The 26132-nt window shown below is 43.5% G+C and overlaps 5 protein-coding genes across 12 annotated transcripts; 2 read left to right on the top strand and 3 right to left on the bottom strand.

Annotated features, from left to right (window-relative positions):
• Nucleotides 1-158: 158 nt before the first annotated feature.
• Nucleotides 159-9514, bottom strand: LOC131662964 (serine/threonine-protein kinase mTOR). 2 transcript variants are annotated; one of them, XM_058932987.1, is made up of 13 exons: nucleotides 8997-9513; nucleotides 6320-8920; nucleotides 4451-6248; nucleotides 3472-4382; nucleotides 2767-3390; nucleotides 2365-2689; nucleotides 1920-2309; nucleotides 1688-1830; nucleotides 1454-1594; nucleotides 1101-1379; nucleotides 678-1023; nucleotides 413-593; nucleotides 159-295 (listed from the first exon to the last, which is right to left on the bottom strand). In XM_058932987.1, exons 2-13 carry the CDS (start codon nucleotides 8828-8830, stop codon nucleotides 280-282), a joined length of 7665 nt encoding a protein of 2554 aa, XP_058788970.1. In that variant the 5' UTR covers nucleotides 8831-8920; nucleotides 8997-9513; the 3' UTR covers nucleotides 159-279. The 2 variants fall into 2 exon arrangements, with proteins under 2 accessions (XP_058788970.1, XP_058788969.1); XM_058932986.1 differs by having other exon boundaries at nucleotides 413-1023; nucleotides 8997-9514.
• A 479-nt stretch (nucleotides 9515-9993) lies between these two features.
• On the top strand, nucleotides 9994-11671 carry LOC131662990 (uncharacterized). 3 transcript variants are annotated; one of them, XM_058933043.1, is made up of 3 exons: nucleotides 9994-10040; nucleotides 10600-10778; nucleotides 10848-11671. In XM_058933043.1, exons 2-3 carry the CDS (start codon nucleotides 10745-10747, stop codon nucleotides 11645-11647), a joined length of 834 nt encoding a protein of 277 aa, XP_058789026.1. In that variant the 5' UTR covers nucleotides 9994-10040; nucleotides 10600-10744; the 3' UTR covers nucleotides 11648-11671. The 3 variants fall into 3 exon arrangements, with proteins under 3 accessions (XP_058789026.1, XP_058789024.1, XP_058789025.1); XM_058933041.1 differs by having other exon boundaries at nucleotides 10600-10774; XM_058933042.1 differs by lacking the exon at nucleotides 9994-10040 and having other exon boundaries at nucleotides 10348-10774.
• A 17-nt stretch (nucleotides 11672-11688) lies between these two features.
• LOC131662988 (integral membrane protein GPR155) lies at nucleotides 11689-16720 on the bottom strand. The gene is made up of 12 exons (XM_058933037.1): nucleotides 16281-16720; nucleotides 16090-16174; nucleotides 15867-15996; nucleotides 15495-15784; nucleotides 14598-15421; nucleotides 14456-14523; nucleotides 14190-14336; nucleotides 13970-14112; nucleotides 13721-13889; nucleotides 13474-13630; nucleotides 13193-13379; nucleotides 11689-13072 (listed from the first exon to the last, which is right to left on the bottom strand). The coding sequence occupies exons 3-12, from the start codon at nucleotides 15950-15952 to the stop codon at nucleotides 12759-12761; spliced, it is 2385 nt and encodes a 794-aa protein (XP_058789020.1). The 5' UTR covers nucleotides 15953-15996; nucleotides 16090-16174; nucleotides 16281-16720; the 3' UTR covers nucleotides 11689-12758.
• Nucleotides 16721-19191: 2471 nt separating this feature from the next.
• LOC131662887 (uncharacterized) lies at nucleotides 19192-21408 on the top strand. The gene is made up of 5 exons (XM_058932860.1): nucleotides 19192-19195; nucleotides 19544-19626; nucleotides 19669-19934; nucleotides 20014-20788; nucleotides 20870-21408. Exons 1-5 carry the CDS (start codon nucleotides 19192-19194, stop codon nucleotides 21047-21049), a joined length of 1308 nt encoding a protein of 435 aa, XP_058788843.1. The 3' UTR covers nucleotides 21050-21408.
• Nucleotides 21409-21483: 75 nt separating this feature from the next.
• Nucleotides 21484-26048, bottom strand: LOC131662989 (myeloid leukemia factor). Of its 5 annotated transcripts, XR_009301813.1 has the most exons (8): nucleotides 25838-26048; nucleotides 25581-25747; nucleotides 25187-25388; nucleotides 24794-25085; nucleotides 23977-24124; nucleotides 23458-23556; nucleotides 22689-22754; nucleotides 22130-22270 (listed from the first exon to the last, which is right to left on the bottom strand). XR_009301813.1 is itself a non-coding variant. In XM_058933039.1 (7 exons), exons 2-7 carry the CDS (start codon nucleotides 25637-25639, stop codon nucleotides 21994-21996), a joined length of 1077 nt encoding a protein of 358 aa, XP_058789022.1. In that variant the 5' UTR covers nucleotides 25640-25747; nucleotides 25840-26048; the 3' UTR covers nucleotides 21484-21993. The 5 variants fall into 5 exon arrangements, 3 of the variants coding, with proteins under 3 accessions (XP_058789022.1, XP_058789021.1, XP_058789023.1); XM_058933039.1 differs by lacking the exon at nucleotides 22689-22754 and having other exon boundaries at nucleotides 21484-22270; nucleotides 25840-26048; XM_058933038.1 differs by lacking the exon at nucleotides 22689-22754 and having other exon boundaries at nucleotides 21484-22270; nucleotides 25834-26048.
• Between the last annotated feature and the right edge of the window lie 84 nt (nucleotides 26049-26132).

Below are 26132 nucleotides of genomic sequence, written 5' to 3' on the forward strand. Positions count from 1 at the left end.
TTGCAGCAACATCTGTATGTATCGCTCGTTGACGATCGAGCTAAGGTGAACGGTTCACTGTATTAATCGAGAAATAATCTCACGCTTGCGTTTATCGCATGCACGCTTAAACAGATTCTTTACATGAAAAAGCATAAGTTGTACAAAATATTATTTTACAAAATATTGAAGAAAAACGAATGTAAAAGTAGTTTCTCCTCAGTACTGTATACTTATCCCTAATTGTCACTTGTAAAGGCGTAAATAGAAAAAGTATATATATCTGTATGTATTGCGTCTTTACCAGAATGGACACCTGGAATGCCAATAAAATTTATTTCATGAATTGTACTAGCATATCGATACTCCTAATTTGTTGATAAATAAGAGAAATAGTTTGATTGTGTGGTAATATAACGAACAATAAACTTACCATCCAATGTAACACTGACAAAGATTCTCATTGTTGGTTGCCTGTCGAATAAGCAAATCTACTTGGCGCTGCACGGTGAGCGTTTCTTCGTGTGAGAAATCACGCCCTGTCAATTTGTCTCGGACCCGATTAATAATTTGTAGCGCTTTTTTATTGAGAGCCTCGGGCTGACTACTTTCGCCTACAAAAAAGCAATGAAATTTACGAGTTATCGGAATTATTAATTCCAACGCATCAGCAAAGCAATAAGCATTAATTAACGTACCTCCGTTGTCGATATTACAAGGCACGCCTTTTTTTGGTAGGGTAGCGGTAAGCGAATCGAGCATGTCGGCGTGTTCTTGGCTGCTGCCCGAACTTATTCCTTGTGCTTCGCTTCGCTTACTCTTTGGTTGGGCATTATCCATCAGCCTCCAATTGAGCAATGGATCATAAACAAAAGCCTCAAGCACGGCCATCAGACTATCCTTATTTCGGTGCAATACCGACATAACAGATTCACAGGTACAACGATAGGTTCCCTCGATACCCGTCACTTCCATGGCGTTGATAAGCATTCGAGTCAAACGGAATGGGATTTTTTCAGGGAATTTTTCCCTCGTCATCGCCACCTATGATTCAATCAATTCAAGTTCTGGCAATTACCGAACAAAGAGAGACTTAAATTAATTAATGCACTAGTAATTACCTCAAAACAATCACCAAAGTCAATGTGGAGAATCTTGCCGGTAAGACGATCCAACATCAAATTCGAGGGATGCCGATCTCCTAGACCAAGAATATAGCCGACCATTGACATCACGGCGAGAGATCGAGTATAATTGGTGCGGCGATCGAACCAGACTTCCGACGAAGGCGACTTGAGCCAAAGTAGTCGAGCTAAATCATCGCCGTGAGTGTGCTCGAGCGCGTGTTCAAACACCTCGACCTTTTGCATCAGCATCAAGTGATCATAATCAGGAGCCATCTATTCAAAAGAAACACGCACATGATGATTACAAGCTCTTAGGTAGTAGTGATCGCGCTCCGCATATCACTTACCCTCAACATTATTCTATGTTCAATATTCAGCAGAATTTTCTTTTTCTCCCGATAGTCTCTTATCAGAGTATGCAAAGTATCGCAGTGTGGAACCCATCCGATGAGACCACTGTTCGTTGACAATGGGATGACGGCATACCTCTGCAATGAACAATTTCATTATATTTATTGATATGAAGTGAATAAAAGTTAACGGGTCGAAAACTCGGCAATAAATTATAAATTTTGATTCACCTGAATCGTGAGATTCCTCCTGAACGTGTCAGGATCGTGAAGTAGCAGAGTATTGACTAAACCAAATAGTTGCATTACTCGCTCGTCTTGGCGAAGATCTTCGTGTCCTTTCAATAGGAACATGTAGTCCTTGCCATTACTTCCTGCGATACAACACAGAAAATTGCAACGTTCAGTTGTGCTAGACACGTACACCAAATTAGGTTATTGATAACTACGTTCAAACTTATACCTTTGATGCAAAGTTTTCTTGGGCGCTGTTTGCTGGTAATCACTTGCATAGAGCTATGAATACTGCCAATCTTGACGATCGGTTGACCCGGTTGATAGCTACCGGGTACTGCAAGTTCGAGATCTCGACACAGCAATAATTTAGGACTGACGTATTGCAACTCGAGACTAGTTAGCTGAGGCAGTTGTCGGGAAATACGCCGAAATACGTGGTAGTATAGGTCCCAGGCTTGATTCAGATCACGCACGTTTCCTGACACCTTGTATCTGTGACACCAATCTTGCGCCTCCATCAAATCCCTACCGTAGGCCTGATTGAAGGACGTTTCCTTGAGAGTCTGAGGGCCCCGCTCGAGCATCGCGTGTAGCGGCTCCAAAGTGTCAAACATACCTGTGGTCATTTCCACTTGAGTCCACGTTCTCGACGTATACGCGATTTGGCTTACCTTTGACATTACGCTCTCCAAAATACAGACGACTTGCTTCCTCAAGACCTTCGTGCCAGAGCTCGTGCCAAAGTATGGCAACGCGAATCAATTCGTCACTGACCATTTTCGCCTGCTGTACCAAGGTTGGACTGTGCTCGCTCATGCTGTTCAGAATCTTATTGGCAGCGGTCTTGCGTGCTGGGCTGGCGCTCTTGGAAGCTACGGTCAATGGATAGACCAGTGCCTGTGGGTGCGACTTGCCGATGTCTACGAGCAAATTATGAATGCAGCGACCGACTAAGGCTCGAGGAGTGTCGATGCGAGCTATGAGTTGAGGTATCACCTAAATAAAATGACGAGAATATGCGTTAAAAGTATTCTTGTTTGGTGAACAAGAAAAGTGAACAAGAAAAAGTTAACCTGTAGCCAGGTGTTGATCTCTATCAGGCGGATACCCTCGATAATTGCCTCGTAAACTTCGGGCCACTGACCGTACTCAAACCAGAGAGTGAGCAGCCTCAGTGTGTCTTGGAGAGAGTTACCATGTGAAAGGTTGATTGATCTGATAAAACCTTCGAGAGCCGGCACGGTGAAGCGCGAGATGTATTGGGAAGCAAAAGCGTGGCTCTGCGCGGGCATGGCAACCGTCGGGCTCTCGACGGAATTGGCAGCAGCTACGGCAGCGGCGTTCGCTTCAGCTTGTTGCTGATGCTTGTAGAAGAGAACTGCCTCAAAGTTGGTGTATGCGAACGCGTGCCAGGCTTTGTACCAGCTGGGATCGTGTTTGGTTGCCGCTGCGTAGTATAAAAGCACCGCTGGAATGGATTTCTCGTCGATGCCATGCAAAGCTTCCAGCCACTCGCCCAGTTTGAGATTACAACGAGCCAACAGCCGCTGGCGCACCTCCGATTGTCGTTCGTCCTCTACTTGTACCGGATTTTGTTGCTGATTTGGGAAGAAATTCTGTACGAAACGTTGCAGCTGACCATAGGCTTCTTCGCGTTTGTCGGCGACCCACATGTGCTTACAGTAGGCAAAAGTAACCTAAGCAGTAACGTATTAATCAATATAATCATCATATATTTCATTTTTTTCAGGCAGCTGATTTTCCGTTATGACACTTACTTGAGGATGTTGCGTAGGAACCGGTTGCTCCGGTCGCTGAGAAGGATCAGCGCCAAGTAGCATCACAAGCGTCTTGTGACATAGCTGAAGATTGCCACTCTTCCGACAAAGACTAGCATACTTGAGCCAAGTGTACATGTCGTCCTGAGGTGAAATGACAAGTGTGTGCACCTGTATGATCTTCTGCCAGTCCTCAACGATACGTTGGCCACCTTGCAATCGTTCCCACCACATGGACTTGATCGTAGCTCGTCTTTCTGGCACTAATTTGTACTGTATGACTTCCTCGAGCTCAGCCAATTTTTGCACCTCGACCATGGCGTTGTAAGCTCTTTGGTAACTTTCGCCCACCATAGCTGTGAGTTCGGTATCAAGTAAATCTCTGGCGTTGTCGATGAGCCGATGTGCAAGATCGTACTGCTCGTCGTGAATAGCCAGCACGGCTCTATAGAAGGCTCCGTCCTGAGAGTCCTCGGGTATGAGAGCGACGTAACGTTGCATGCTCTCCCACTGGTTCAGACCCCAAGCCGCTGCAGCGGCCATTCTAGCCATACGTTGTTTAGTTTCCTGCGAGTGCGAAGCCCACTGAGTCATAGCGACTTCATGCAGCTGGCCCCACTCGCCCAGAGCTTCTAAGCAACGCATCTCGCCTAGAGTCGATTCCACGTCTTGCGCGTCGACCTCCAGACGCTCGCGATACAGATGTAAGGCTTTGTCCCAATTGTGCAGCTTCTCGTACCAACGCACCTGCACCTTCAGCTCTTGTTTACCCTCCTGCTGATTGCCTTTGTTTTCCTGCTGTTGTTGCTGCTGCTGATTCATCACGTACTCGAGCAAACCCTCAGCCGCTTCCTTCTGCTGCAGCTTGTTGTTAATACTTATCAGTGACTCGAACACGGCACTGCTTCTGTCTACAAGGAAAGAACCGTCAAGGATAGAATCAGCAGTAAAAGGCAAAATGAAAAAATAAAAGTCTCACTTTTATGAAACTCATCCTCCTTGTAGTGCAAGGCTTTGGCGTAGGCGCGGCAATGCATGGCTCTTTCACCGAGTATACGTATATCAAGTGGCAATGGTCCTTTATCGCAGTGCTCCATGAACTCGGCGATGTTAAGAATGGTTTGACTGATCTCGGGCAGATCCGGCACCGTGAGGGCCTGCTGAAGGGTGGAGATCAGCTCGGCTCGATGAGTCTCGTCGAGCTCACTCCAGCACGAGACAAAAGCCGCGTTGAAGAGGTCTCGTGGCAGCTGCGAATAGGTCTGTGCCAGAGCCCAGCAAGAGCGCAAAGCCGGCGACGGCGACTCCTTAAGCAGACCGATAGAAAGGCTGCGCAGCCACTCGAGCCAGTCATCCTTGGAAACACGTCGCGTGGCCGTCCAAGCCTTCTGCAGATTTGAGGCGGACACGTTGAGCTTCTTGATGACTGTAGCGTCGCTGGAGTGCGAGGCTAGGCCCAGCTCGGCGCGCTGACTTTGCATGCGCGCTTGACGCTGCCGCCGCGAGGCCAAGCCTGCGGGGGTCATTCCGCTCGACCGTGGCGGCTCAGCGTTTTCGCTACCCAGTTCGAAGCCGACGCCACCACCCAGGCGCGCCTCGCTCTGCATCTTATCAACGAGGGCGTCGAAACGCTGGTGGACGATACGCTGGCGCGTCATCACGCGCTGCACCAGCGGTAGGAACACCTGGAACTTAGGTCCGAGCTGGAGCAGTAGGGCGCACAGCGTGTCGCAGGCGGGTCCACGCAAGTCAGGGCACTGCTCGAGGCAGCGCAGCAGTGGCTGCACGATACGCGACGAGAAATCACTGAAATCCAGCACTTCGGCTAGCTGCTCGACGGTCTCGAGGGCGGAGCGTGCCACGGCTATGGGCACCTCTTGTCCACCTGCCGCTGACTGCCCCGGATCTTGGCACTGGAACAGTCGCACTACCGGCGGCAGAATCAGGTGCAGGTAGCTGTCGAGGTTCGACCCGAACTTTTGCAACGCCAGGAGCAGTTTCAGTGTGACCTGGCGCTCCTTGCTCGCGTCGTGGCAAAGCACGCGTAGGATTTGCGGCATCAGCCGAGGCAAATAGATCTTAAACTCGGAGCCGAGAGCTACGGCGATGTGCTCGACCAAGAGAATGAGGGTGACTTGCAGCGGACTGTTGCACGTCCAGAATTCCTGCACCAATGCGAATATATCGTCGAGGTAGTTTCGTATGTGCTGCTTGACGATGGCAATGAGGATGGCCAACTGCTGGAAGAGATACTCGCGGAAGCTCACATCGGCGCTACGTAATACGTTGAGGAAGCTTGGCATCACTTGGGCGATATAGGGCACGCACTTGATGCCTAGACTCTTGAATATGAAACTGACTGCTTGCACGACCATCGTATGATGCTGAGCGAGGGTCGGCTCGCGAATGATACGCATCAGCGTGGCTATGGCTATGGCGGGGTAATATTCCTCGAGCGTGGCCGACGGCATGTTGACCAACATCTCGCTAGTGCTCAGCTCATCGCCGGGATGAGCACCCCCGACACCGACGGGTCCGGCATTGCCGAGGGCGGTTGCCGTCCCGCCAGCCGCCACCAGTCCCGCGCCCAGACCGTCTGCCGATGGCCTTGAGCTCACGTTCTCGTACTGCGGCGAGGCAATCTGACCTAGATTCATCTTGTGCTTGTAGGGGTCCAGAGCCCCCAATAATCCCAGAACACGGATCGTTTCGCGGCGCACCACCGATTGTTGCTCCGTCTTCAGGAAGTTCATCAGCACATCCAGCAACGAGGGATACTGAAAATGGAAATGCAAGGACCGTTGAGGCACCCAAAAAGAAATGCACAAAACTAGGTGTGGAGGGCTACCTGCGTATAGGGGCGCACCACGTGGCCGGTGCTGCTAACCAGCTGACCGAGCAACCAGAGGGCGAGAGCTCGCTTCTCCGGCGACGAAGCGTCGACAAGCATCTCCAGGAGTATGGACAACAGCTCGGGCATCCAGGGCTGCATCTCTTGACCGCTGACCTCGGCGAGGTCGCCGAGCGCGCGCAGCACGGCGAGCACCACGCCTGGATTGGGCTCGGGCTCGCGCAGCTTGGGCACGAGCACTTTGAGCACGGGCTCCATGTAGGGCCGGATCAACCGCGGCGCCGAGCAGACTAAGTGGTCGAGCATGCGCGTCGCCTGCTCCTTGTTGCGACCCATGCCCGAATGCTCGAGCTCGGTGAGCAACTGGATGAGGGTCTTGCGCAGCGCCGGCATTACGTAGGCCGGATTCATGCCGCTCAGCCGGCCGATCGTACGGATGGCCAACTCGCGGATCTCGAACACCTCGTCGTTCATGGCGACGAACAGGCAGGACAAGCTCTCTGCTTGCGCGAGGTGGATGTCGAAAGGCTCGTCCAGCGAGGCGAGCACCCAGTAGCGCACCTCGGGCTCCTGGTCGGTGATGCCGACTACCAGCAGCTTGCCCAGCACGCTGGACACGGTGGCGGTGACGGTGGGCCCGGACTGACCCACGCTGGCCAGCCGTAGCAGCCGCGAGCAAGTCTTGACCGCCTCGAGGCGCACCTCCGGCTCGTCCCAATCCAGAAAGTAGTCAGCGCAGCGGCGCACGAACTGCAGCAGAGGGCTGCCGTCAAAGTCGAAGGTGCCGAGCGTGCGCAGCCCCAGCACGGTGGCGGCCACGTCGGCCTCGGGGCCCGGTGCGTGCTGGTGCGCGTGGTACACCCCGGGACCCGGCCCGCTCGTCTGCGGACTGGCCGCGGCCGTCCAGGGCGCGCCCGGGTGGCGCAGAGGCTTGTACATGAGCATCTGCGACAGCATGCGCAGCAGACCCTGCGAGACGTCGGGCCGCAGCGACGGCACCGTGGCTGCCAGCTCGCGCAGGCAGGTGGTCAGCACGGGCGACAGGCCCGTGGCCAGCATGGGCTCCAGCAGCTCGCGCAGCTCGCGCGCCGCCTCCTGGCCGCAGGCGTGGCCCAGCAGACCCACGCAGGCGAACAGCGCCGGCTCCAGCGGCTGCGCGCGCTTCTTGCTCGGCGTCTCGCGCTGCGGCAGGCCCGCGCGGATCAGCTCCCAGAGCCGCGGCAGGAAGGGCCGCGCGGCCTCCTCGCCCACGGCCAGCGTGGTCAGGCCCAGGCAGACGAAGGCCTGGGCGCGCTCGCGCTCGCGGCCGCGCAGCGCGCCCAGCAGGTAGGCCACCATCTCGCGCAGGTGCTCGGCCACGAAGCTCTGCCGGCGGAAGGCCGCCAGTCGCGGGAGCAGCTGCATCAGCGCCTGCTGGATGTGTGGGCTGCGGCTGTGGCGCTGGGCCAGCGCCTCGTCCACCACCTCGTCCAGGCGCTCGAGCATGAGCGCGCGACAGGCCGCCGACTCGTGCAGCAGCGGTCGCCGCGGCGCCGGCTGCTGCTGCTGGCGCCCGTGGTGCGGCCCAGCGCCGCGAAAGCGCGGCGGCGCCAGCGCCAGCGGGTCCAGCTCGGGCGCGCCCGGGCAGCTCAGCCGCTCCATCAGCTCCTCGTAGCGACGCTCCCACTGCAGGTTACTGCAGCGCAGCAGCTCGTTGAGCACGAGCAGCGAGCCGTGCGCGCGCTCCTCGCGGCTGCCGGCCTTCTCGCGGGCCGCGGGTTCCTCCAGGCCGGCCAGCACCTCGTCGTAGCAGAGCCGGTACCAGTGGCACTGCTTGGGGCGCACGTCCAGTGCGGCCTCCGTGGCCGCGGCCGGCCCGCCCGCCGGCTGCACCGACTCGCGCTGCGCCGTGACCACGAGAGCGGCGCGCAGCGCCTCGACCGCCTGCTCGCGGATCACGGGCTTGGGGTCGCGCACCGCCTGGAACACCAGCTCGAAGAACTGGCTGACTTGCTGGTAGAAGTAGGTGGGCATCGTCGAGGCCAGCTCCTTCAGCACCAGCACGGCCGCGTGGCGCTTGTTCTCGTGGCGGTCGCCGCTCAGCCACTCGAAGGCCTTCTTCACCTCGAATTCCACGTACTCGGCGGTGCAGGTGCCCGAGACCAGCGCCAGCTTGCCCACCGTGCGCGCCGCCAGCTCCATCACGCCCACGTCGTTCGACGGCAGAAGGTTGCGCAGATAGTTGGCGAAGCGGATAGTGCGCGTGTTGATCTTGCCCACGTCCGCGCCGATCAGGCACACGATTGCAAGGATGCCACCCTTCTTTTCGTTTATGTCCGAGCCCGAGACCATCTCGAATATATGGTGGTTGAATTCGTCCATGAACGCCGTGATCTCGTCCTGGGTCGCCTCGCGCAACTCCGTCTTCACGTACAGGCTCAGCTCCCGAGCGGCTTTTGCGCGCACTTCCTCGTGCTTAGACTTCAGCCGCCCGACCAGTTGCTGTACCACTCCCGTCGACGCACTCATTTTGGCGACACTATTTTGTGCCCGCGACTTAGATCAATGGTGTTGTTAGAGGTTAGATCTCTACTGCATTTCTCGGCATGCGTCTTCTCTCTGCTCGTTCGCCGAAAAACGAGATTGTTAGTCTCTTTTGATCATTTCATATACATGCGAATAATGTTTTTCTTACCAAATGTGAAATAACATAATAGTTACGCTTTAATAATAACACCTACTCGATGAGATATCATCATTTTTTGCGTTTGGTGGGATTTTTTTACAGTGAAAATAGATTCACCGCCAATATCGCTAGCCAATAACCGAGTACACCAACACTTACTAGTCCAACTCGTGTAATACTCATTGTTCAATTTTTATTAAAACATAATAGAATAGATAAACACCCATGTTTAGTTAATCGTCAACATCTATGGTGACGTAGTGTCTATAATATAGTATTATAGTATAGTATAGCAGTATAATACAAGGACATTTTACGAAAATTTTAACCAAGAAATTTCGAGTATCGTGCGCCATCTATGTGTACATATTTTTGACTACTGCTGGCACTGCTTACTGCTTTTGCCTCTTACGAAAATGTTGGATGAGTGAGGGACAAGTACAGATATATAACGAAATACAGATTAGGATTGAAAAAGTTCGCATCAGATTCTCCATGTAATTCAGGCCCCGGTCACATATGTACGTACGCTTGCGTACGAATGCGAATGAATCTCACGATTTCAGTGCAATCACTAAAAATTCATAGTTCTAGTTACTAATACCAACAGTCGCAACAGATGCTTAAATGTCGCTAACTATAAGTAAACAAAATACAGTTTGTTAACCTCAAAATTATTTTACCGTTAACATAATTGTTATTTTTTATTGCATGTTTCTTACCTACTTAATATCACCAAAATAGCACAATTATTAAAAAATAACAATTGTGTCGACGTTAAACAAGTTATCTCGTATCTTGCTGCTTTTACGTTATAGCATAAACAAACTGTATTTTCTTTGCTCAGTTAGCGACATTTAATCATCTGTTGCGACTGTTGGTATTAGTAACTAGAACTACGAATTTCTAGGGAATACACTGGGATCGTGTGATCCGTCCGCATTCGTACGCAAACGTACGGACATATGTGACCAGGGCTTCAGTAAATCAGTAAAAATAGGACTGTTGAACGTAGCGTCCCCTCGATTTTGTTGCACCGATCGCCATTCACCAGTAAGGCCCTCGCCACATATGCGCATACGTGCGCGTACGAGGGCGTACAAACGCGTACAAATCGCTAAAAATTTTGATAGTGCCAACAACAGAAAATTACTACTATTCCTCGCATGCCCCAAACGAACACACTTACTCCCGGAACAAACGTATCATAACCTTCAATAATATAGCGTTATGATACGTTTGTTCCGAGAGTAAGTGTGTTCGTTTGGGGCATGCGAGGAATAGTAGTAATTTTCTGTTGTTGGCACTATCAAAATTTTTAGCGATTTGTACGCGTTTGTACGCCCTCGTACGCCGCATATGCGCATATGTGGCGACGACCTAATATGAGAACCCGATGACTACAAAAAATTTCATTTTCATGAAGTTATATCGCATCTATATCTTTTATACAACTATGCCCAAGATTCACAGTCAGCACTGCCGAGCATCTTGAACATAGTTGTATAAACAATATAGATGTGATACGACTTTATGAAAATGAAATTTTTTGTAACCTCATCAGATTCTTACAATAACCTATACTCTTACGGCTTATGTTACTGACTAATAGAGGCGCTGATTCGAACTTTTGTAATACCACCAATACTGTGCCATGACTGCCATGAGTGCCATGTGACTATGTGAGTTGGTTGGTACTTGGAAGGATCACTAGGATCAAACAACAATGTCTCAACTAATGAATTTACCACATTTAGATGGCAACAAGATTTTTGTTGTTAGCGAAAGCAAGTAAAACATTTTGTAGCCAATAAAATAAGATGATTATGCGAAAAATATTCATGATTAATTCCATTTTAGATGTGGAAGCAACTTATGCCAACTCCTTGATAATAGCTTGGCTACAAACAATCAGAAAAAGAAGTCCCAGACAGCAAATTGTTGTTCTACTTTTTTCATATCCAAAATATTGTTTAGAACGATATTTAAAATATTCAACTTTGACCAACGTTGATATCAAAGATTACTTTAGTATCAGTTGTCAAACAGAGGAAATCGATGTATTGCAAGAAATTACTTTCTTTGCAAGCCAGCATAGTGATTCAGTTCTAGTTATTAACTGTATAGACACACTTGCACTACAACTTGGTCTTGCTAACACTTTGAGGTTTGTTGAAAAATTACAGCAAAACCACAAATCAAAAATCTTTATTATACACAGGAGAGATTTCTTTACAAAAATTCCAAAAATAGAAACATTAAGTAATACATATGTATTATTGGAAAAGTTTACAAAAACTACTACTGAAACAGAAGTACATTACAAAGTGTCCATAACTCACAGAAAACCTGGTGGTACTGTAGTACATTCAAAAGAATTAGTTTGTCAAAATATGGAAAATTACAATCTCACATCAGAGAAATTGAACGATAGTTTAATTTCAAATTTGGAACAGAATAAAATGCCCAAAGTAAAAGTACAACCTCAAGCATCTTTCAGGATAGAAATGAATGAACAAGAAATAAAACAAAGAAATAGTGTACCTTTACCTTTTGTATTATCTTCTAGTACAGACAATAAGGAATTTAAAATTATTTATGTACCTGATGATGCAGATGATATAGATGAAGAAGATCCAGATGATGATTTAGATATATAATTAAGAAGTAATCATAATTATTTTATCATACTATGTGGATTTATTAAATTTGCCAGATTTACATTTACAATCACAATCATTGTATTTTCTTATTGTCTTTAGTTAATATAATCTTTGTTTAAGGATTCTAATCTCTTATCTGTTATTCAATCCATTTTAAGAAAATTTCTATCAATTTGCTTTACCCTTTTTATTTTATGACACACAATAGTTATAATTAGCTAAGGCTCTGCAACAACATTTTTTACAATAAACGTAAGCAGACAAATACAAAAAAAAATTAATTTAATATTAAAACTTTAAATAAAACACTAAGATCAAAAGTCTCTTAGAGTCAAATTATTTAGGTACAAGTATATCCTATCATTTAAGATATGGAGATATTTTTGTCATCTTAGTATTCTAAAACATTCAGTTTTACAAGTCTTTCTTTTATTTGGCTACTTGAGCATGGAACTTATTAGTTATTTCAGCACATCATAAATAAAAAAGAAATGTGCAATACTATGAAGAAAATGTAAACTATCAACTTTAATTGGAATAATAATATTCATAAAATCTCTTTTCTGTTCTATATGAATATTATAAAGCAATACCACGGCGTAAACAATTAAATATTAGCGCCAGCGCTGTATTAGAAACAATTCAAAGAAGTTACTTGTGTTTACAATAAATAAAGTTATTTTTAAAACATGGTTGATCATTTTTCTATGTAAATTGTAACTTTCATTCAGATAGACATCACATTTTTTTTACATTTATAACAGTTTGATAGTTTAGTATGAAAAATTCATACTGTTATAAAAATATATCATTCTGAAAAATGATTACCTTAAAAAAATTAACTTCATCTCTTTTATCTCACTCAATGAATCACAGAATTTCTGTATTCTCAAACTATTTCGATATATAGTTGTTATACTCTAGGATCCTAAGGATAGTGTAAAATTTGATCAGAAACGTAAATTTGATACTAAAAATAATAAGTAAATAAATAAATTTTAAAAGAGTACCTAATCTGCACGAATTAAAACACACAATAGAGTGTTTAAAAAATTATTACTCTTTTAAATATAAAATGTGCATATGTACTAATAAATAATAATACAATTCAGCCTCGAAATTTGTAAAGAAGGTTTTGATCGTGAAAGTGCTGAGTGTTGTCTACGTGATTAAGAACTCTACTATCTAGAAGACAACGGCCATAGTATATTGCTTCATCACGATTTTTCGCTACACCAGCTTCCAAAAACCAGTTGACGAGGTCACTGCCAGTAAAAACGCCGTTGTACGTCCTTAGCAGACTCCTTCGGCACACTGCAATACGGGCTTGACAATTTTCTAAATGACAACGTTGGAATTGTTCACGGAAAGCTTTGGCTTCAGGACTCAATGAATCTTCGTCGGGAAGCTGCAGCTCTTTATCTACAACAAAAAGTATATCCAATCTTTTATGAAACTAAAATATTTATGTAGAATTCATTATTTTTCAATTCTTATTAATTTTCGTTTCAACAAATTTAAATGACGCATAATTTCACTCACCCATTTTCCATTTTCGTAACATGTTTCTCAACCAGCAGCCCAGTTTGCCTAGTCCAGGATCAAGACCAAATATAGCAAAAGCTATCAATGACTGACCAAAGCCCAAAGCAACATCCAAAAAGGCAAGCTCCGCATAAATACCAGACATTTGTTCCATTATCAGAGTTGCTACAGACATTGCAAGGCCCTGTATATAAAATACACAATTAATTCAACAATTTTCATTTAAAAAGTATCTTTTTACGGAAGAAATAATAAAAGAAACAATTTTTATAACTCACAATGAACATGGAGCACAGAAGTAGAATCAAAAGAACCACATGCCTCAAAATTTCGGGATCATCATCGGTTTCCGCTTCGTTTTCTTCGTCGTACTCGCATGTTCTATTACAATCATAATTATCGCCAGTTCCGCACAATCCGTTCACGCAATCGTTTCTAAAAGAATATAATAAATATGTAATTAGTTATTAAAAACTTGAAAATTATAACTTCATTACAATATAATTAGATAAATTTTGTTCTTACGTTGGTGCATTTGATGGATTTTCTGGGGACACAAGATCTTCAACATCAATCACATTTCTTGAATGTAATCTGTTTGATTCTGTCACAGTCGGTATTAAACTACTATAAGAAGATGATAAATTGTTTCTTCGCTGATACCTCTGCCGCATTACCAAACTGCCTAATGTAACTAAATCCATTTACATTGATTAGAAGCTATCGTATCTCAACAATGTATAGTAAAATAACTAGTAAAAGTTAAATACTTACCAAAGAAGCAAAAAAGTAAAACAAAAATTGTAATTGCTACATGTAATCTGCCAAATTGAAAATTAGGATTTTTCAGTTCAGAATCTGTTTGGTTGGTTGGAGAAACTGCTAAGCACATTATGCTTATTATAATCAATGGACCTCTGAAAAGAAAAAAAAAAATAAAAAGTAAATGTATATCCCAAATTACTGTGAAATGCAAATAATTTTAATAACTCACCCCCAACACACAAAATAAAAGTATTTTAATAAATTTTTAACAAAAACGTCAGTTTGAGAACTTAAAAATAATAATGTTAAGCCAATAGCCGCTGTCCAAAAACGACTGGCATAGATTCCAACAGTAATTAAAGTAAACTGAATGTACCTGTAACAAATGTAATCAATTAAATTACATTTATATATAATGCATGGGGGAATATAAGCATGGAGGAATGAATGAGTGGGAATATAAATAAATAATTGTGGAATGTATATATAAATTACCAGAGAAGACTTGCTACACCGTGAGCCCCTAATTTTGTCCATATGATAACACCTACTCCAGTTGTCAGCTGAAAAATTAATAATCACAATTCAGTTACATAACATTTATTTTGTTACAGATAATATTTGAACAGTATTTTACCTGGGCTATGATGAGACACAAGGTACACTGATGAGTTGAATTTTTAAGCCTTTTTCGTTTGATTAGTAAAAAGCAGATAAGTAACCAAATGCCAGCTGCCACTGAAGCTACACTTGTGTCAAATGAGAAGGCTTTGAGTTGGTTGGTATATTCTGAAGGTGATACTTCTCCTTCGATAGCACTTATTAATTTTGCTGATATAAACATCAAAGGGGCAGACAGGAAAGTACACACAACCATAGCAGAAGCAATCAGATCAATATCAATATTATAACGCAGTGTGAAAATAAATAAAGCTGGAGCAGTAGGAATGGTTCCATAGAGAAAACCAAAAGTGCTCAAATCAGATGTGTCAGTGGCATTTTCTCCAGCATTCAATAGTATCACAGATTCTCTAATAACTAATGGAAGGACTAGAAGCTTAACAGAAATAAGAATTCCTGGTATTACTAATGCTACACCCTTGAGCTTGTGAATTTTGCCAACCATCATGAGTCCAAGCAAAAAGAGAGCACTTGCTGAGAATGCATTTCCAAGGACTTCTAGAACAACTTCGAGCAAAGCTGGCAACTTATGACTGAATATGAGATTTCCAATGATTCCGAGAACAGTCATAACTAGTATAGGATTTAAAGCAATCCCTTTGGCAATTGCTTTAAGCATGTCCCAATTACTTCTTTCAGTACGATTGTCTACTCCTTCATTGCGCTTAGCCACTTCCAAAAAAACAAAACCAATGGGATTCAAGGCAACTAGTGATATTGGTGCTACTAAATATAAATATGCTGAATACTCAGGATGTGTTGAGGCATAAAGAGCATTTACTGAAAATAACACAGAAAGAATTAGTAACCATTAGTGTCATAAATTGAAATGAATAACTGCAGATTTACTTACTCATTGGATAGCCAATAGCAAAGTCATTGCTTTGTGTTGTAAAAATGGCAAAAAGAGCTGAACGTCCATAATTGGATGGTTTGGTGCTAACAATGGAAATGATTAAAACAACAAAAAATACTATGCTTTTTGATATGAACACTGCTATTAAAAACTTGTAGTTAACTGTTGAAAAATCAAGTTTAGCCATGGACAAGAATATGAGTGCAGGCAAAGAGAAAGTTCCAACAAAGGTATTCAAACCATTTGCTTCTGGTTTTGTAATTACTTGTAATCTTCCTGCAATATAGCTAAAATTCAGCAAATCAAAGGATTAGACTAAAGTCAGTAAACTGAACATTGTTGAGGCTAGATTTTCATTATAGAACTTACCCGCAAAGAATAATAACAAAGCATTGTACCAATGCTAGATATAGACTATCTGTGGGTGCAGCCTCCTGGTTAACTGTAATTTCCATTTTTACAGTAGTGTTAGTGCATGTTTTATTAACTCATTAAGTGTCTGAAAATAGGTATAAATTAGTTCATAGGTACATGTATTTGTAATTACATGCACAAATGATAGTCATGACAGGAAGAGAAATAGATTACTTACATCAAAAATTAAATATTATACGATACAAGGTCATTATTCTTCGTATAATCAGCAACATTTCTAGAGGAACTTTTAGGATAGTACTCTGAAAACAAGGCCATCATTTGTTTGGACGCAAATTGGCATTGTTCATCGTGGTAACAAAAGAATAAAAACTCAGCTAAATTGAGATTATCGCGTATTTTACGTACTTAGTAATGTAACGAATGATCGATCAAAGCGCGTGATATTCCAATTTAGCCTCCATTGCCCTCGCTGCAGCAGACACGTAGCAGATAGCCAGCAGCTGACGGTCAACGAGCACCAATAGCTGTAGGTAAGGATGAAGGAAAGAGACATCAAAAGCTCGCCCGTAATAGAGTCTGTCTCTTTCGGTTGTGCTCATGCGCCCGCGATTATTATGAATTTTCAACCGAGCAAATTTCGCTCACATGATCGTGATTCATAAAATTCGCGACAATTCAGTACTGCTGTACGTTATATCGACAGCGAAAGTATTAATTCGTAAAACGTCTTGAGCTCAAGTTCTGCGTATACGATAGCTTTTTCGGTATCTCTTTGATACTGTATTACAATCATTTAATATGGTTCATTATGATGCAACAGGCCGTGCTATTTTGAACCATCGATTCAAATTGTTTTTATACTGAACGTCTTCGGCCGATTTCATTGTATTAAAAAAAAAGAGAGCAAAGGTTATAAATTGACGATGGTAATGATGAATAATAAAATCAAAATAATAATTTTGATAATAATCAGGCTCGCCAAATTTGTTGTTCTGCACCAGCTATCATACTCCTACACATTTCAACGTTATTCTGGCAACGCATTGGCGTTGTTTGCTCGCATGCACGAATACCTTATAAAATAAAATCTTTTACGATCATATTCACCGTATATGTTGAATATTGAATATTTAGTCACGTTGTAAATTACGCAAAAGTATAATTATTAACAAAAAATAATTTATTACGTTACATATAATAAATACGATTGAAGTTTTCGACTAATTGTAGTTTTATGTAATATATCTGTAACTCTCCCGACAAAGAAGATATAGTTATCGAGATGGTTTGACCTTCCGCCCAAACGAACTGTTTATTTACTCGTATAAACAATGACGCCACCGCAGCAGCTGCCGCGTGTTCTTTTCCATTGTTTGTTTTTGAAAATTGATAAAATGCGTAAATGTGTACAATGGCGCATATAACTATCGTGTCGCGCGCACGTGCTTGGAAGCGTTCAAAGCTTTCGAGGAAATAGCGGAAATGTGTATGTGTGTGAGTGTGTGTGTGTGTGTGTATGTGCAATGACGTCTAAAAAAAACGTATAATGTATCATTATGAAGATAAACTGAAGAGGCACACGAGAGGGGGAAATTCCCCCTCGCGCCCATCTGAATTCCCCGTCATACGCGCTCACGCACGCACAACAGCGGATTAATGACGCATATATATATATATATATATATATATATATATGTGTGTGTGTGTGTGTGTGTGTGTGTGTGTGTGTTGCCAACGGCAAAGATCAACGTAGTAATTTATTGAAAATTTTCCGATCGATCAAAGGAAATCTAAAAAGAAAATAATGTCACGTAGTTGCTTTACCCCTGCTCGCCTAGCTTGCAAGCTGCAATTTGCATGTTAACACTGTCGACTATACATTTTCAGAGAGCGCTTCGAGTGTCCTTTGCTGTAACATTATGGAATTGTTCTTGTTGCGCAGTTACTCAGGCGATCGCTCTTTGCGATGACTATTGAGTAATAGAGCTGAAAAAACGCCTATCTCGAGTGGCTTGTTTGCCACATCGCTGCAAACATTTGTCGATAGTTTGTCAACGCGCCAATCTGAGTTTGTGCAGCGTGAGTGTACAACATCCTGCCAAGCTGTAAAGCTAATTTTTCTTTTTAATGATGCAAAGCTCGCACTCGCAGCTTTAGCTCGCTCGGGAACAAGCGTTCGATTTTTATAGGCGTGCGTAATTGACCTCGAATCGCTGGATTAAAAGTGATTTGTCCACGAAAAAAGCCGCATTTCAAACTATTCCTCGTTCGATGCGACCAATTTGGAGCACGGCACTCGCAAAACCAATTAAACATCTAATGCGCGCTATTACAGTCGAGTATCAATTGAGCGCTGTTTTGAAGCTGATATTCGAGCGTGTACCCGTGGCGGTTACGGTGTCGTAACGTTGAGCAACGACTCGGCGTCCCCAATCGGGCGTCGTGACGAACATGTTCCTGGAAAAAAAAATCCATAGAAAGGACGCGCTCTGCTCTCAGAATCGATATAATCCGTATATATATATGTGCGTCGAACAATGTGAGGGCGTCGCTACGCGGCCCGCTTGAGACGGAAAAAGAAAGTGAGTGTGGTCACCGCGTATTCTTGACTCACGCGCTTTTCACGGGAACGAGCTCGTCCATGCACCCACGCGTACAAACACGCGCGCACACATATACATCAAAATACACACACACACTCGATTCTCAGAATTGGTAATTAACGAGCAAGCGCAGACACGTTATCTACGCATTTGTTGTGTATCCCTTCGCCGTCTATATGTATACACACACTCATCGATGACGGCCGCAAAGCAATGGTAAAAGAAATTGTTGCGTGAAAATAGCTTCATCCGAATATATAGCGAAGGAACGGGTGCGTGACCTTGACTCAGTAATTAGCTTAATAGGTATAGATTGTGGTAAAATTCGTCGAGAGCGTTAATGCATGCATATGGTCGCAGTGCAGTCGCCAGTGCACGTGTGTGCGTTTGTGTGCCATCAGCTGATCCAGCCAACAGCATGCGTACGCGATGCTCTTTAAAAATGCACGAGTATTCGTGTGGCGAATTGACAAATCGGAATGAAAACTGCGACGCAAGAGGGAGCCGTAGAGCGGAAGGGAAATGGAATATCCGTGAATTTGCCCGCATCAAATAGTCAGAGGACGTGGAGGGGCGAGAGGGGAAGCGTTGCTTCTACATAAGGCGCGCGTGCGCTTTCGCTGTTCAGTTCTGCTTGGACTTCGGATACGGTCACAGTGCAGTACAGCTACAAGAGGGAGGAACAGTTTTTATTTGATCGGTGCGCTCATTGTATGGGTGAGTAAACAATAACAAATTTCCGTAGAGGCGCGCGGATGCTTTTGCAATCTAGTTCAACGCTTTCTGAACGACGCAAGACATCAAGAACAGCAGTTTCTTGCTGGACTTACGTAACGACGCAAAAGCTTGAACCATGCGTTATTCTCATCTCTTTTCCACTCGTTCGATGTCGTCACGCGCTCGTCAGCTGCTAATTCACACGTTCTAGATCGTGAAGCGAAAAATCTGGGAACGTGGCTTATGTAGTCGTGTTGTCGTATTGTCAAGTCGGAAAGGGTCGAGTCAACATTTAGCAAAATAACAGGATGAACAACTATTAACGACGAGATTGTTTCGTTTTGGTAGAGCGAGAGAAGAGTAAAAGAGACGGTGAGTGCCCTGTGGAGCCAATAAGCAGCTGCAGGGACGAGCATGGCTACGTGCCAACGGTTGGACGATGGGGCAGCGAGTGGCCAAGTTGACTCGAACAGGCCACGAACAACAACAACAACAACAAGACGAAGAGCAGCCCGAGCAGCGAGACCAGATGGTACCTGCCGGGCACTCAGGAGAATCAGGCGCGCGGGCCCTGGATCCGAGGGCTGCCGCTGCCCTTGCCGGTCTGGGCCCACTACGAGGCCCCCACCTTGACCGTCAACAGCATACTACAGTATGAGGAACTAGCAAGCAGCGTTGAACTTGAAACTCAGCGGTTACTTCGCGAGCGCCGTTACGACACGCTCGACAACCTTCTTAGGTAACTATCGGCTCGCCGGAATTCGATCGACAAACAGCAGCAGCAACAACAACAATTAATCGGACGTCGCTCTTTGTAGGTTCTACAGAGACTTTAAGCAGAGCGGAGACAACAGTCTTGAACACTTTTATCGCAAGTATCAGCCGTTGATAGTCGAGGAGCGTCACACTTGCGTGGGCCTGGGCCTCGAGTTGGTGCGCCGTCTATGCGTCAACCTCGAGTGCCGCTTTCCTGGCTTGAGCCAGGGACTCTATCTGGCCTCGTGCGAGGAGACCATTGGAGATGTGGCCTCGTACGTGGGCGGTCCGCCGGCGGCGGATAGTGGCGAGAAGGAGCATGTGCTCGTCTGCCTGAAAGTGATCATAGGCGAGAACAGACGTGGCCTGCTGCTCCTCGACCCAGGCTACCACGTTGCCAGGGTCGTCACAGTGATGCACGACAAGATGTACCCTCACACTGGCTGGTTCACCCAGTCGGACGAGGAAGGTAGCCCCAAGAAGGAGTTCAACTACAGCTTCTGCTCCAGCGATCCCGACTACGTCGAGTGGCACGAGCGCAGGACCGCGCGCCGACTTAGTGCCTTAGAGACCCGCAGCCAGGTCGCCCTCGTGTACGTGGCGCGGCCCTATCTCACTGCCATCGACGTCACCGAGCGACGCAATCTCGCCTACAATTACAGGAGCCTGCTCGCTAGAGACGCTAAGGGACATCTCACCGCTGGGCTCTACTTTGAATTGAAGTCACCCAGCGAGCAGAGCCCACAACTGGCCTCTTTCAACATCTTTCACCAGACGAACACCGGCAAGAACAGGACCAAGCTGCCGTTCGCCAAGTTTCGCCAGTGCCCCAACAAGGTACGCACGCAATCGCTGCACTGTCGATCAATGTTTTTCACGCGCATTCTTATACTCATGTACATTGTCATCTTCACACAGGTCGAGCTCGATCAAGAGGATGCAAGCATGATCGCCGAGTGCGCTCGACTCATGTCAATGTCCCAGGAGAGCCTGAAGCAACTACTGGCCCAACTGGCCACGCTCATTTTCGACACGTCCTTCACCAGTCAATTACTTGCAATCAATGCAAACATTAACTGCATTGCCAAGGACAATTAACACACGTCGCCATGCCCGACTAATACGTCAATCGGGTCTAAACACAACACTTTGAACAATTGTTTTATTTCTGCTAGCCCTCCTCTGACTTTTTTCACTTGTATTTTTTTCCTTACACGCTGCGTTACTTTTTTCCTCTACTTCCTCTTTTTTATTCTATTACTACTTGTGGTGCTGGGCAATCAAATGAAAATTCTCTAATTATTGATGTTTTACATGCCCAATTTTTTATTGTTTTATTATTTTGTGACTCAGCAAACTTAGTGTCTTGCTTTTGTAGACTTGTTTTCTTTGCTTCTATAGCTTTATTGTCTTGTAATATTTATTTTATCCAAATAAATTGATTTGAAATGATTAAATGTTGAATTACATCATTATTATTCCCACCAATTGTTCATTTTCTTAGGAAAAAATTCAAATACTTGTTTACCTGTTGTAACTTTATTCATCATAAACTACATTGATGTACTCACATTTAAGAGTCTATTGGTTTCTTCGACCGCGAAAAATTGCTATAAAGGAGCGCGAAATTACTTGAAAATCAAATACATCTGTTGACCTTAAAAACTAATGGATTTTCCTCAAAATTATCTACGATAAATATACAGTAATTGAATATAATGGACACTGAAACTTGTAAACATTGCATTTAGAAGCCTCTTTTTCCAATTGAAAGTATAAATAAAGATAGATGGTGCGTCAAAGTTAGCTAATGAACGAAGAGGCTCTAGGATGTGCTTGTTCAGGTGACGAAATATGGGCTAGCTATAGTATTACATTATGTGATGATGAATGAAATCTTTAATTGTCAGTTAGACGTGCGATATAAGTTCTCGAGCACAAAGCCAGATAGGCTATGTGCGCAAGTAACGAAATGAAAAGGCAAAATTGATGAAACCAGTAAGGAAGATGGGATGAAAGAGTACAGTTATATTAGGACAACTTTAATCGGTCACATCGATGTAGGGTATCGGATCTTTATCAGAGGAAGAGGATCGCGACTGCGACGAGTGCCGCTTGCTCGAGGGTGGAGAGCTGGGACCAGGGCTACGCTCGCGCTTCCGACCGGAGTTACTTCTTGCCGTAGCTGGCGATGTTGATGTGCACCAAGTTGCCGTCGAACCAGAATCTCCTGGCTGCACGCTGATTACTGGCGTTGATGCGGACGAGATCGCGTTGGAATCTGTACTGGTACTGTTACTGCAGCTATTCTCGGCAGATCTTCAATGACAAAAAAACGAAATTTCAAGTTTTAAGATACTGCTAGCGTCAGAAGACGGCTTATATCTACGGATGCAGTTGGTGGAAAGCCCTTGTAAACAGAGTGCATAGTGCGTTATCAGATTGCCGAGGCCTAATCAATTCTTTTTTTATTAAAATTTATTGTTAGTCGTCACACAGTCACAGCAGCAGCGTAATTTTGATATTGTTAGTCGACACCGATAACATCTAAGCGATGCCCCAAAGCTGCGTTTCGTTGAATGCTTACAAGGAGCAGCTCGATCGATGCCGTTAACGATTAACCAGCGGAGAAACGAAGGGAAAATAAAACGAAACGCAGGATGTGTGTAACAAACAGAAAGACTGTTGATAGGGCATGAATAATAAGAGAAATTGCAGAGAAATTGCATGTACTTACGATGAGCAAGCGTCACCGCGCGTAGCATGCTATTGTTTTCTATTGTCTAATTATTTGTGGTTGTACCTGGAATACACACAAGACAAGATATTCCACAACCCGATCAATACTCTCTCTCTCTCACTCTCACTCTCTCTTTCTCTCTCTCCCTCTCTCTCTCTTTCCTCCATCTTTTTTCTTTTTAAGTTAATGCATATAGCAGAAAATCACTTTCTTTTTATGTAAATAAAAGCCCAAGCTGCTCAATGGACAGTTTTATGTTTGCTCAACTCGAGTATATTCGAGCACGCGCGCCTTAAGAGACAAGTTTCTTCTCATAAGCAACTAAATAAGCCAAACAAGCGTAACCTTCCAGCAGGTAAAACTTCGATTTAGGTCAAACATAGATTATTTCACAAGTTTTTCGTGCTCCACTATAGCAGACTGAATGTACACTAACCCTTCTACGATGTTATCGTTAATGTTTCAAGACCACAGACTTTTTGTTCAGTCAAGCTTTCCCTATGATAATTTTTAATAGCATCATGCACTGCTCTACTAATTATACATATAGATCAAGTTATGCATTTATTTGTTAGATTTAACGTACTACAAGCGAATTATCACGAGGATAACTCATAATTCACTTACTGTATGCATTCTAGTAATTAATTATTTTCTTCAAGTAAAATGACAAAAACCAACATTAAGGAGTAAGTTATTTAAAACAGCAGCTTCAGTAGCTACAATATGAAGTTGGAAAATACAAGAGAAAGAAAAAACAACTTACCTGGAACTACTGTTTGTATTATTTGTTCTAGAAGATAGGGTAGGCCTTATTCCTCGCCAAGATGTAGCTATGGGCCTTGACTGATTCTTACTTTGTCGACTATTTTAAAGTAACAGCCAACAACAGTCATATTATCAAAGTATAAAATCAGAAAATATGTGAAACAAAGGTAATATGCAAATTTCTACACAAATAAATAACTTTAAACATCACCAAGATGCACAAACATACGATAAGTTTTTTTCATTTGCTTCATAACATTAATTCTAATACCTTCACAAATAACATTCAAGCATCTACTTCTCTATAGCTACTTCTTAAAATTATGCAAGTAATGTATTGATTACTATTAGGAGATACAATCACGTCATATTACTCATAATTGTCTTTTTTGGACATTTGTTGAGCAAACATTATTTTCAAATATAACATCCATATAGACCTTGCACAAAAATATTTATTGCACTACGTGTAAGTGGTGCCCTTCAATGTATTAGAATACATTTGTGAATTACTCACCTTTGCACTGTACTTGGCAGAGCTAATGGTTTATTTTCCTGTTGAGATCTATTATATGGATTACGTGCTCTATGTGAAGAACCGGCTATAGCACCAGCTGATCGCTTTGTACGACTCTGCCATTCCCGATTGAATGCTTCAGCTTCCTCTGAAAATTTATTTCATTTGTTATAAAAGGACAGTTATTTAATTTATTTTCTATGACGCCAAGTATGCGCGTGTGTGTCCGCGCGTATGTAAATTAGTAACTATATGCTTACTAAACACACTACAAGAGAGTAAAATCTAAAATTTTATTATTTAAGGTCGTTCTCTTGAAAATCACTTTTTCGACACTCCGTGCGGAAAGTGCGTTTTTCCCGCACGCTCGGCAAACAACGTGTTGAAATCGCACTTTCCACACGTCGTATAAAAAAATACGGTACGGCACATGTTCGGGAAAGAGTTTCTCGTCTTGTGTGGCGTTTACGCCCGAGCGAAGCGAACCACACGAGACAAGAATCTACTTTCCCCCACTTGTATCGTAATGTATTATATCTATTTTTTCCACCATTTCCATGCATTTCATTCAAAAGGCATCATTCAAAAGATATCTAACATAAGCAATGCTATTAACTGATAATTAACAAAAATAAGTCTTTTCAGTAAGCTGTTCCAAGAAAACTTCCTTAAAAACAATGTACAATATAATATCATAATAATTCAATTGAGACTGGTAAGTAGTGTTCAATTTTCACCATAATGTTAAATATAAAAAATCAGTTCATATAAAATATTTAGCATAATTTATTGTAAGTATTATCATTCTTATCTTTACCTTCTTCAAGGTTGATAAATTCTTGTCTTTCTTCTTGTTCTCCACTACGCATATTCTGCTCTCTTTCAAGAATATGTGCTCTATCTCCAATGTGATGACCAATAGCCATGGAACGTGTTCCAGTTCGTGAATCACTTACAGTTTTTTTAGTTTCTTTTACACCTCCAGGTGCTGATCTTGTGGACATTGTTTCTTGATAGACTTGTGGTCGTCCATCAGGACCACTACTTGTCATGGTCATAATGGAGCTACTAGTAAAGGAATGACAATTTGGATTTTGGCTCATGTTTTCCTACAACATCATAAAATGATTGTCAATAGATATAGTAAGATAAAAATAATTAATAAATTTAGCTTGTCAAATAACAATACTACTTCAAAAAGTTAACATACCAAACCAGCGAACATTCTACCCATAGGTAATGAAGGCATCATTGGAAAACCAATAGGCATTAGCTGCAATCCAGGTGTTGAATTCATTCTAGTTTGTGGATCATTATTCATAAGTGCTGGAGAACCAAATAATCCAAGTGGATCGGCAAATAATGAATTGTTCATCACACTCATCATTTCATTCATGTATCGCATACGAGCACTACAACAGACAAAAGATATTCAAGTCCAAATTATTAATTTAGTCAATGTTATTGTACAAAATTTTGCAATTTTTATCAAAAAATAAACAATAAATTCATTTGTCAATATGGCATGATTTCATTGGTAGGACAGTAATAGAAAAATTAGTAGAAAGAAAATAGTAAATAATGTTAGATATCGGGAAATTTACCCAACATAAGGATCCTCGTCAAAGTCACCAAACATTCCTAATGCAAAGCGTTCAGACATTTTGTTTTTTGTTTTGCTATCCGAAATCCGCTGAGCACAAGCTTTGTTGAAGATTGATTGGCACTACCGTCAAATTAACTTATTCACTTGTAGATTACTTTGTGTACACTGAAAATCAGTTATGACATGCTCTTTAACGCAAAAATCAGATGTAGATAAATAGTCTTATAAAGTCAATAATCTTTATACTCAACCCACACCGTGAGTGCAGAAATATTCACTCCGACGCAATAACCAAAGAGCTCACACGCGTACAGCTTGCCTCCCTGATCGACTCGAAAAAAATATCTAATTCACTTGAACGGATTTAGATTTATTTGATAGTTTTCTTTACCAAAATGTAATTACGTTCCTCACATTGTGGAAGCCACTACGTCTAGAGGGGTCTTATTCTAATATTGGTCTTGCGTACTTGGACGGTGCGCAGTGCTATATATTATGCACCGATCATGTCCGTCACAAAACCAATGTTGATTTAAATTTAAACATTTAA

The sequence above is a fragment of the Phymastichus coffea genome, unplaced genomic scaffold, assembly GCF_024137745.1.
Source record: "Phymastichus coffea isolate CEN01 unplaced genomic scaffold, Cenicafe_Pcof_1.1 PCOF00028, whole genome shotgun sequence".
NCBI lineage: Eukaryota > Metazoa > Arthropoda > Insecta > Hymenoptera > Eulophidae > Phymastichus > Phymastichus coffea.

Excerpts from the sequence above, each read along its gene's own strand:
- LOC131662964 (XM_058932986.1), bottom strand. The coding sequence starts at position 8,830 with ATGAGTGCGTCGACGGGAGTGGTACAGCAACTGGTCGGGCGGCTGAAG. Across the intron at positions 4,383-4,450 it reads GGAGGATGAGTTTCATAAAA|ACAGAAGCAGTGCCGTGTTC; the intron begins GTGAGACTTTTA and ends CTTTCCTTGTAG. Across the intron at positions 3,391-3,471 it reads TTCCTACGCAACATCCTCAA|GTTACTTTTGCCTACTGTAA; the intron begins GTAAGTGTCATA and ends GTTACTGCTTAG.
- LOC131662990 (XM_058933041.1), top strand. The coding sequence starts at position 10,714 with ATGTCTCAACTAATGAATTTACCACATTTAGATGGCAACAAGATTTTT. Across the intron at positions 10,775-10,847 it reads GATTTTTGTTGTTAGCGAAA|ATGTGGAAGCAACTTATGCC; the intron begins GCAAGTAAAACA and ends ATTCCATTTTAG.
- LOC131662988 (XM_058933037.1), bottom strand. The coding sequence starts at position 15,952 with ATGGAAATTACAGTTAACCAGGAGGCTGCACCCACAGATAGTCTATAT. Across the intron at positions 13,890-13,969 it reads TTTACTTTTTTGCTTCTTTG|TTACATTAGGCAGTTTGGTA; the intron begins GTAAGTATTTAA and ends AAATGGATTTAG. Across the intron at positions 13,073-13,192 it reads GTTACGAAAATGGAAAATGG|ATAAAGAGCTGCAGCTTCCC; the intron begins GTGAGTGAAATT and ends TTTTTGTTGTAG.
- LOC131662887 (XM_058932860.1), top strand. Across the intron at positions 19,935-20,013 it reads ACGCTCGACAACCTTCTTAG|GTTCTACAGAGACTTTAAGC; the intron begins GTAACTATCGGC and ends CGCTCTTTGTAG. Across the intron at positions 20,789-20,869 it reads TTCGCCAGTGCCCCAACAAG|GTCGAGCTCGATCAAGAGGA; the intron begins GTACGCACGCAA and ends ATCTTCACACAG.
- LOC131662989 (XM_058933039.1), bottom strand. The coding sequence starts at position 25,639 with ATGTCTGAACGCTTTGCATTAGGAATGTTTGGTGACTTTGACGAGGAT. Across the intron at positions 25,086-25,186 it reads GTAGAATGTTCGCTGGTTTG|GAAAACATGAGCCAAAATCC; the intron begins GTATGTTAACTT and ends ATGATGTTGTAG. Across the intron at positions 23,557-23,976 it reads CTGCCAAGTACAGTGCAAAG|TCGACAAAGTAAGAATCAGT; the intron begins GTGAGTAATTCA and ends ACTTTAAAATAG.